Source organism: Pyxicephalus adspersus, chromosome 3 (genome assembly GCF_032062135.1).
Source record: "Pyxicephalus adspersus chromosome 3, UCB_Pads_2.0, whole genome shotgun sequence".
NCBI lineage: Eukaryota > Metazoa > Chordata > Amphibia > Anura > Pyxicephalidae > Pyxicephalus > Pyxicephalus adspersus.
Window position 1 is genome coordinate 72,323,510 of NC_092860.1, and position 10,527 is coordinate 72,334,036.

Consider the following 10,527-nt stretch of genomic DNA (forward strand, 5'->3'; position numbering starts at 1 on the left):
AAAAAAAATCCACTTCCGGCGCCGCCATCTTCTCTTCTTCTTCCTATGTCACCCGACCCAGGCGCAAGATTTGGTGACGTAGAATAAAAAAAAAAATGACAATCTCACTGCGCATGTGTAAGATTGGCACATTTATTTGTGCAAAAAAGCTCCTTCTGCACATGCCTGAGATGAAAATTGTGAGTTTAGGTACACTTTAAAGTCCTGATGACTGCTATCACTGGGGATAGATAGAAGGTGGGAGAAAGCTTTCCAATGGGTACAGAGCTGTAAAACAGGATTTGTATTGCTGGTAACTTTGTTTGAGAAGGTTCTGCTTTGTATTATTGTTCCACCAGTTGCTGGGAGAGTAAAATGCTGTTGGAACTTCTAACCCTTTCAGGCTATTTAATTCCTAAATAAATATCTGATGTTTACTTTGAGGAACAAGTAAGCGATTTAAGAGCACTCCCATATGATATAATGTTATGTAAAATGCCCTTTAACCCTCTTAGCAGTATTCCCGAGTGTGGCTCGGGGTAAAAAAACATGCAAAAGGCGGTAACCCCGAGCCACGCTCAGCGGGGTAGCTAAAAATTAGGAAAAAACCCTTTTGCCTGGTCCCATCGGCATCCTGCTCGTCTGTGCCCGTCCTCGGCCTGCGTCCTGTGCCTTCGATCTTCTATCGGCGAGTGCAGAGATGTTCCCGGTGACGTTGGTGCGTGTGGGAGGCACAAGGGGAAATTCTAGTTATTTTCTATTTAGATTCAATACAAAATAACTGTATTGAATCCAATACAAAGTAATTATTATATATTATATATATAACTTCATTATATTTATTATATATGCTACTGTACAGTTATATTACAGGTTTCAGTATTTATGCATCTTTATTTTAATAGATTTTTGTGTTTTTTTGTTGTTTTTTTTTATTTATTTTTTACCTAAAGTTTATTATTAAATTTAATAAATATTTGACATATTTCCGTGAGTTATGCCTAAAAATTAAAAGCCTACAATGTAAAATAAACTTCCGTGCAAAACACTATACTGCTTTTTGCATAAAAATACGGACAGAATTACAACGCCAGGGAGGTTAAATGTACATTTCTAGAACTGCATAATTATAAAACTACAATCCTTGCTGTTTGGAATGCTATATTTTACAGCACCCCCACACCTCTATCTGGCAAACATGTTGAGGATGTTTTACTTTTTTACATTTTATACTTGTTTTATGTTGGTGTGTAAATAAAAAGAAAATTCTAGAGGAGGTTCTTCTGGGATTTTCAGTAGATGTCATTGGTTGATTTTTGCTTAAAATGTTTTTTGTTCTACTTGTCATACAAGCCCTTTAGGCAGGCCACAGTGAAAGGTTTTATTAATTCTTTATCTTATACCACAGTGAGGAGGAGCAAGAAGCAGTCATCCCCAAGGATAAACTGATGGTGCTGTGTAAATATGAGCCTGTTATGAGATGGATGAGGAGCTGTGACCACATCCTATATCAAGCTCTAGTAGAAATTCTAATCCCAGATGTCTTGCGGCCTGTCCCAAGTGAGTTCTAAGCAAAGCAGCACATTATTTGAAATGTATCCAGGACTTGGTTGATTTTGATATGTGTGATGTATATTCCTCAATAAACATTTAGAAGCAGTTATGTCATGTGTATGAAAAAAGTGAAAATGATGATTATAAGAAATGGTTGACTCTCGTTAGTGGTAAATTATCCAAACACATATAAAACCCAACAGTGGTAAATGCACAGGGCTATAAAAAAAACATTTTTTTGATTTTGAAATTTAACTCTGCGGTAAAAAAATACCCTATTGGTTGGCTTTATTATAGATGCCTTTGGTGCAGACAGTTATTTTCAGACTGTTCACCGGCTGCATACTACAACAAAAGTTTTGATACAGTTTCCTTTTAAGATATATAACTAATGAGATGTTTAATCTCATACCAAAAAGTACACAATTGTGGTTTAAATAGGCACATGCTATATTACCATGTGTGTATGTAAATCATTTTATTTTGGACACGGCGTAGTGTAATATTATTAAATGTGAATAGATTGGGAATGGGTATTGATTCTGCCTAAATTCCTGTATTTGTAAAACAAAGTATCAAATCCTAAATTTTTTTGTGTGTGCATTTCTGTACCATCTTTTTACCAGTTAAAATTTTAATGCGCTACTAGATATCTCCACTAGAGGGCACTATGACCAGAATGTAAATATAGAGGTGAAACTTGTGTTAGAGCTGGATTTAACACCAAAGAATCAAACTTCCCATTTATATTGAAATAAAATGTTTAATTTAGTATTCATTGTAAAAAGCAGTTACTTAAAAAAAAAAAAATCAATTTTACAAGGTTAATATCATTTACGTATGGCTACATCCGAAAGGGCAGTAGTCACCTCTAACAGCATTTATTGTGCTTATATTGGTTATAAATTTAACTTTAGCCACCGGCAAAATTTAGACATTCCTTCCTAGGTAAAATACAAAAGTTTTAGGGCTTAAGGTTCAAGAAGTACTATGTAAAGGACTAATTGGCTCTTTTTTTTTTTTTACAATATGTCTTATCAGATCTGTCAGTCTACAAACTGATAGTGTTGGGCAGACACCGTGGTTCTTACAAGCTTCTTGATCAACAACACTGCCTTAGCAGCATTACCATGTTCAGGCAGTAAGTGAAGCTGAAACTCCAGTGCAGATATCAAACTAATTGAACTTACTAACTGAGCACATATCAGCACCGGTCCAGAATTTAGTAAAGTTTCACCATTGTAATGACTTCATCTTTACTTATATGTTTGGGTTGTATTCTTTCTTTTCTATTAGGTACTCTGACCCAGGCAATACGGAATTTTGCAAAGAGTCTGGAAGGATGGCTTACAAACGCAATGACTGATTTTCCCCAACAAATAATCCAGACAAAGGTATATTAAACATTTCTATAAAAAAACTAATCAAATATAGGTACTACTAACTACTTTTTTGTATACCTGTATTTTTCATTTCATTTTTTTTTTTTGTAGGTTGGTGTTGTCAGTGCCTTTGCTCAGACTCTGCGTCGATACACCTCCTTAAACCACTTGGCACAAGCTGCCCGTGCTGTTTTGCAAAATACATCACAAATTAATCAGATGCTAAGTGATCTTAACAGAGTAGATTTTGCAAATGTTCAGGTAAATACCCAATTTCCTTTATCTCATGTATTGCTTTTATATTTGGATTTTATGCTCTTTTATTCATTTGAGTTGAGGAAATCTACTAAATAATTTAACTAGTTTTGCTTCAGTTATTCACTTAGCTTGGTCATTTTGAAACAGAAATGAGGGTTGGCAGAGTGCTTGTTTTAGGAAGTTATGCTTTAGATATTCATTTCTAGGTTCATAAATACTTCTTAACAACTCATCCAACATGTATTCTTGCCAGTGGTGATCTCTTATAGGGGGCTAGAACGGAAAAGCAGCCATTGGCTTCCCCTGTGCAATACAGAAAACTGAGGATCACTGAACAACCTTATTGCATCAAATAGACAAAGCTTAACTCTTTTAAAGAGAACCTCTTTATGTGAAAATGCTAATCAATAATTGATGTCACTGATTTTGTTCTTTTAAAAAGTACTGTTGCTCTCTATACTCCTCTCTTACTCCCATATTCCTTGCTCTTTTATGCTGCTCGCTCTTCCTCTAAACATACTGTCTGCCTTTGCACCGTCCACCTACCACCCCTGCACATACTGGCCACCAGTACCCCTCAAGTCCACTACTTTCCCTTTTTTTTTCTTTTTTTACATACTGCCTGCTAAAACCTTCTTTTTTTTTTATTTTTCAAATAGTCCAAACAGTTTTTGTCAATTTGATATGAAAATTGATTTTTGTTTTTATTATTCTGTTTGCTTCAAACAGGAACAAGCATCCTGGGTATGCCAGTGTGAGGAAGGCATGGTTCAGAAGCTGGAACAAGACTTCAAGTTAACACTTCAGCAGCAGAGCTCGTTGGACCAGTGGGCAAACTGGTTGGATAATGTAGTCACCCAAGTGCTAAAGCCTTATGAAGGGAGTCCCAGTTTCCCCAAGGCAGCCAGGCAGTTTCTGCTGAAGTGGTCTTTTTACAGGTTAGAGGACAGATACTATTGTTACCATGCTGCTGTTAAAGCTTTCCTTTAGTTTATCATGTGATGTCAACACCTCAAAGATTTTGAAAGGGTTTACTGAGTGAAAATGTTCAGTACAGACATTCATGTTGCCTGGTATCGTGCCACAGCAAAGCAATTACTGCTTGCAACATTTGCAAAGCACCAAGCACTTCCTCTGGTGGCTTCTTCTGCTACAAGATCTTTGCTGATGCTGGTCAAACAGTTCCTGCAAAAGCAAACCTAAAACCTAGGAGGGTTCTTTCTAAAACTATTTTTTGGTTGCAATAGAACATCCTCATAAGCTTGTGAGCACTAGCTCTCTAGATGATACCAGAAGTTGTTCGTAAGGATAGTTATGCACTTTTGAGATACGCCTGTTTTTTCATGAATGTTCGCTTACATATAACGTAATAATGTAATAAAACTATTTACATGAGGTTCAAACTGAAAGAGCTTTCCTAATTTACCTTTTTAAAGGTCCTGTTCACAATTATTAAAGTGCCAGCCCTTTAGTTCTATCAACTGTCATCTATTATTTGCAAAGTTAGTTGTCAGTGGCTGCCCCTATTCTGGCTGAAATTCCGTTTTGAATACTTGTCTTTTTTATAACATTTCCTAAACATCCATTATTTTTCTGTCACACAGTTCGATGGTAATTCGGGATCTCACTCTGCGCAGTGCTGCCAGTTTTGGATCGTTTCACCTAATCAGACTGCTGTATGATGAGTACATGTTCTACTTAGTAGAGCACAGAGTGGCTAGGGCAACGGGAGAGACACCCATTGCAGTGATGGGTGAGGTAAGTTCACAGAATATAAAATCGTAATTTTTTTTTGTGCTGATTTTTATGTACTAATGTAATTGTGTTTTTATTTCCTGCAGTTCAGTGACCTAACAACTATGTCTCCAGCAGGAATGGATAAAGGTAAGTTGTGTTTTGCAAAATAGAAAACTGCAGGCTCAATCTGATTTTGACTAGGTAGTTGATTCTATAATAACACAGAATGGTGCAGCAAAGAAAAAAAGGTCCCTTGAAAGTTTTGCTGTCCTCAAACTTTAGACATTAGTATTTATATATCGCCAACATATTGCACAGCGCTATACTTTAAATAGGGTTGCAAGTGACGGAGAGGTTCAAACAATAAGGAGTAGGAGAGGACCCTTCCCTCCAAAGGAGCTTACAATGTAGGATCTGTTCTCATTCTATGATATTAAAATATGTAAAGAGAATAAAAACTTTTTATAGGAATGTGTTTATGTTTTAGCCCATGATGTTAACTACTGGGGTCCTATTGCCTTTTTCAATTTAATTTCTCATTACAAGCATTACTGATGGCTGTTTTTGGACCGCCATTGACTGTCTCCCTCCCTTCTATACAGATGACATGAGTGAGCTGGGCAGTGATGATGCTTCTGGCGAGACACCAGTGAAGAGGGAACGTGTGGATTTAAACCACTCTATGCAGGAGGTGTAATACAGAAAATTTTCCAGCGCCTTATTGCTCCCAGTAATGGAACCACCTCACGTTTGAAGGCAGACCTGCCTCAAACAAGAACTCTGTGAATTTAGTGCCTCTGCCACACATGACACGTGTTTTGGAAAAACTCTGCCATTCATTGATATTCAGTGTTAGAGTCCTGAAAAGCGAAGTTTGGCATGGGACGAATGTGACATCACCGCATTCATGACAATCTCTCTCCAGACGTGTGCAATGTTATAATTTTGTCCTTTATATCTTTTATTTTTTTTTTCCTCCTAAATACAATTAAAAAGTAAATATGGGTCTTATTTCCAATATTTTTTGGAGGCTTTAGGTATTAAAGCTCTGGCTTTCTATTTTCCCAGTTTTGGGGGTACCTACATACATTATAGCTCTATTGCCTCGTTATCCTGAACTGGGCAGTTTCTTTTGCCAAATCACACCACATTACAACAGGAGTACCTGCAATGCATGGCTGTGTGATTGGAAGTATGATGAACCCTAAGAAGATGCAAAGAAAGTTACTGTACATAAAAATAGTAGTTAATGATATTCTGTTAACTAGTCTAGTCTGCAGAGAGTGCTTGCCAAGAGTATATTGAAAAAATGTACATTTTTATTCCCATTAACAAAGACGTGACTTGTTGAAGGATTTTCCCTGCTAACATTACATTTTTAAACTTTATCAGAACTTAAAATCATTTACTTCTGGCATGACACTGGCCTATTTTTTTTTAAAATAAAAGTTTATTTTCTTGTTAACAGAAGATCTATATTGAAAATTTGATTTATTTAAATCGTAAGCGTATCATATAATTTATTAGAAAACATTTCGTATTTCCTATTATTTACTTACTTGCATTTACAACCGGTGTGTAACGACCTCTGTCAGGAAAAAAAAGCAGCTTTTACAACATTGACTTTAAAATGGTCTTCCCAGTTTGTGGCAAGACATAAAGCAATTTTGTTTTTTCCTAGCATTTTGATTGCTATCACCATCAGACAATTCAGTAGTTTAGTGCCAGTGGAAATAATAAAATATCACTGTGATATTTATTTTTTATCTAAATAATTAAAACAGAAACCTTCATTAAGTCACTGAAGCTATGCTTGCTAGTCAGGGTAACTCTACTCTCTAGCTCTTTGCCTCCCCTGTTATAGAGAGCTTCAAAGTACCAACACAATACAGATTAGTAAACTGTCATAACAAAGTTGGTGGACAGTGCTTTGCCTAGTACTACAGCACTTCATATCATCACCATAACTTTATTATTGGTTTATCTTCAGGTTACGTTTATAAAATATGTCCTTATATTGATGCCAATCAGCAGGAAATGGCAAACTTTACTGTCAAGAGCTTTTGGTGTATAGAGAGCATAGTAACATGTTATCGGTTACTGTATACTGTAATATGCAGAGGTATTGTTTTAGCAAATAGTGTAATGAGATGTTATATTTCTGTGTTAAAGCAAACCTGTCAGCCATTTTAATTATTTAAAATTCATGCCAGTAAGAGAAACCACAAGATGCCTGCTATAATTTTTCCTAGCCAGGAAACCTTCCTTGTGTGCCTCTGAAACTCCCTATTTCTGCTAGGGGCATTTAGTTTTGCCCCCTTCAATCCTTGCTAGCTGCCGTTGCCCTGTCCAGTGCCCTTATAACTGCCAAAGTATGTTCTTTTGTGAGTACCTGGTTGCAGAAATCCAAGGCAGTATGAGCATTATTTGTAGTGCACTTTATAATGACTCAAACACCCCAGGATATTCAAAAATATATGACTAGCTATCCTAAATTGGTCAATGGCCAAAGTCATAGACTTAAAGCAGGATTTCCAGCTGCCTAATCAATACTGGCAATGGCTGACTCCATGCATGTATAGATGGCTGTGCTACTCTGATAAAAGTAATAGTAACAAACAGTTACTGAAGTACCCAGTGTACATGGATTTTGTTTTATGTTTTAATATTTTTTTTTATTGCTAGCTAAGGTCATTTTAAACATGGATGTTGATACACTTAAGGGGAAAAAGAAACAAGTTATAGATTCCTATTAAAGTCTGTGGTGAGTGTGGCAGTATGAGTTTAGATACCAAAGCATCTTGTAAGCAAAGCACAAGGGGGTTTTGCCTTTTATTTGTGAGATTTGGTTGTGATGAATTTTGGGCAGGCCCCTTTTTGTTGTTGCTGTGGTGCCTTTAGAATCCAGTCTTTGGATATCTGTATTTTTTAGTTCTAATTTTCAAACAGAAAGACTGTTGTCTAATTCAGCATTGACTAAGCATTTGTAACGCAATAGATTTGTGCTGGTCTTTTTTTGTTTTTTATGACTCCAGTTGGCGATAAAGAACCAAGAGTTTAGCAGTTCAGTGCCTTAGTATATCAGATCCTGCCTTTCCACAATTCCCCTGTCCTTCTGGTATTACTTTTTTGTTAGTTTATTTTTGGCATCTGGTCCATAAAACAGCTGGCTTATTTAAGCCTTAACCAGTCTAACTATATCTTTAGAGCTATTTTATTTAATGTATGTATGTATGTATCAGCCTAGTGGCTTCTGTGAATAAAGCAGGTACCATGTTGATGTAATTAAAATGGAGGCCACAGGTTTTTCTAAGGGTACCCATAGATTTGTGAATGTTACCATGCAATTAGGGGAGTAATCATATACTTCTTTTGTAACCTCTAACAGATAGCTCTTGGCCAAACAAATTCTGAAAACTGTTAACCAAAATTGATTATCTTGGATGATCTTTTTTCCTAAAACTGGTATTTGCACATAGCATGCAAACCCACTCGTAGTAAGCGTGCACATCAACATTGTTCTACAGTTTATAGTCGATCAGAGGTCAGATCTTTTGACCGCCATTTCAAGTCTATGGGTATCCCAAGGGATTGTGTACTTGGACATTTTCTCTGTGACTGCTAGGAACTTAGCTGGCACTAGTAACTTTTAATGACTGCTATTCCGAGTGAAACAGCAGCGTGCATTGGGCATGCAGACTAAGTGCAGAAAGTCAAAGCTTTCTTACTTGGCGAATTAGGTCAGTTGTGTTCACCTTGTTGTGAACAGAACTCAGGGAAGCATTACACAGAAAGTGTCTTCAACCACACACTGTTAACGCTGCAGCTTGTTCTGTAGTTTGGAAAATATCCTACAAACGGGTGTGTGAAACGATTAAGTCATATGTGATGTAGTGTTTTGGTGAAAATTTGCTTATACATTTTCACCTGGTGTATCCAAAACATAGTTATTTGCAAATAAATGTAGTGTGTCTAATTTTTGACTGACGTTTTATATAATGCTTAAAGTCAGCATTCTGAAAAGTTAAAGATGACCTATCACTGCAAATTATCAAACTTTGAAATCAAAGTGGTGATCCTGCAACAGGACTGTTTCCTTGTATTCATTTTTCTCACCCAGTTGTGACCATGTGGCCTTGTAACCCCTTCCCTTCTTTGGGAGTATGTAGTTGCCTTTCTGTTTAACACTTTGCAAGCCTGGGAATTTCAGATGAAAAAAAACCATTTCAAAGCAAACCATATACAACATTTATGAGAACTGTTCATTGTGTCTTCTAAAATCTGCACTGGTAATTGAAAATGGTAGCGAACTATTACTACAGATTGTATCTTATGGTGTAAGCTACACTAGTGGAGTGTAGTAGCTATCCATTGCATGGAACATTTATTGTCACTTTATGTTCTTTGTGATGTTTACACACACATATAGGGATCAGTAGTTTTACAGTGCTTGATACTTGCTTTGTAAATGCTTGCTGTACACATACATTGCTCTTCTGATCAGCATCTACAAGCTAAAGCCTGTGCAAAATAGGCCTTGATTATAACATTGCAGCAAGCATTCCCACATGCTGCAACCCTTTGGTAAAGTCAGTCTCTAAAAGCACCTGGTCTATGTCATGTGAAGGATAAAGATATAAGTTGGTGCACTTTTATATGTACAATTTACCACAGAATGTGGCAAAGCTTTGAAATGTACAAAAGAGTACTTGTCAGTTTTCATCCACAGATTGCGTAGAAAACTTTTGTGAACACTCAGCTTCTACAGCCTTAAGATAGCAATGATTTTATTAAAACTTCATAATTCACAATCCTTTACGCACTTTGGGCTTCCCAGGCTTCAAAGAGACTACATGCTGTGTATACCTTTTTGTGTTATTTGGGAATGCAATTCTGGTTTTATTTTTCTAAAATAACATATTCAAGCTGTATTTTCATATGTAAATGAAATACACTATATATTTGACTAATTACACAGTACTGTATATATGCATACAATGCCCATTTTGACACAATGCTTATTGTTTTGGTCTTTGTGACTTTCATTTTATTTTCTTGTAAAGTGAATATTGAATTATATTGAATTTAATGTGTTAATGTTTTTTTGTCTTTATTTACACTACACATGTTGTATTTGACAAATGACAATAAATGTAGACAAATTATACAATCTAAATCTTTGACATTGCATTTAATCATGTGTTCTGAAGTCACTTGCGGTGCTCCAAAAGCTGTGGCTTGGAACCATGCGTTGCTATTGGCCACTTTAGGATCTTGGCAAGAATAAGTTTTAACATAATTTATGTTTTTATTCAGGTTAAGTGTGGCTTGCAAGCTGGCAAAGGGTTAGGCACATTGAGGGTTTATGTTTGCGTAACACTAAGGTTATCCTGCGTTGAAGTGTTTAGGAATAACAAACCCAATTCATTTTTAAATGGATTAGTAACACACTAAAAAATTCAGTGAAACTACCCTGCACTTGCATGCATCTCATCTTATAGGGAGTGCAACATACTAGAAGGCTTCAATTTATATTGGTAGCCCTCTAGCCTGCTGGAGAAAGTGTAATGGCAGGGGAACTTACTGTCACTTGTGGGAAACCTCTTTGGAGGCACTA

The 10,527-nt window shown here is 36.3% G+C and overlaps 1 protein-coding gene across 8 annotated transcripts in view; it reads left to right on the forward strand.

Moving 5' to 3' along the window:
• The window catches only part of RFX2 (regulatory factor X2), a 54,592-nt gene extending 44,506 nt beyond the window's left edge, over positions 1-10,086 (forward strand). For all 8 annotated transcript variants that reach the window (XM_072405181.1, XM_072405177.1, XM_072405180.1 and 5 more), the window contains 7 exons: positions 1,388-1,539; positions 2,830-2,927; positions 3,027-3,176; positions 3,903-4,111; positions 4,778-4,931; positions 5,015-5,057; positions 5,513-10,086. In XM_072405181.1, coding sequence (XP_072261282.1) covers positions 1,388-1,539; positions 2,830-2,927; positions 3,027-3,176; positions 3,903-4,111; positions 4,778-4,931; positions 5,015-5,057; positions 5,513-5,607 — 901 coding nt within the window. In that variant the 3' untranslated portion in view covers positions 5,608-10,086. The remainder of the gene's footprint in view (positions 1-1,387; positions 1,540-2,829; positions 2,928-3,026; positions 3,177-3,902; positions 4,112-4,777; positions 4,932-5,014; positions 5,058-5,512) is intronic.
• Positions 10,087-10,527: the final 441 nt, after the last annotated feature.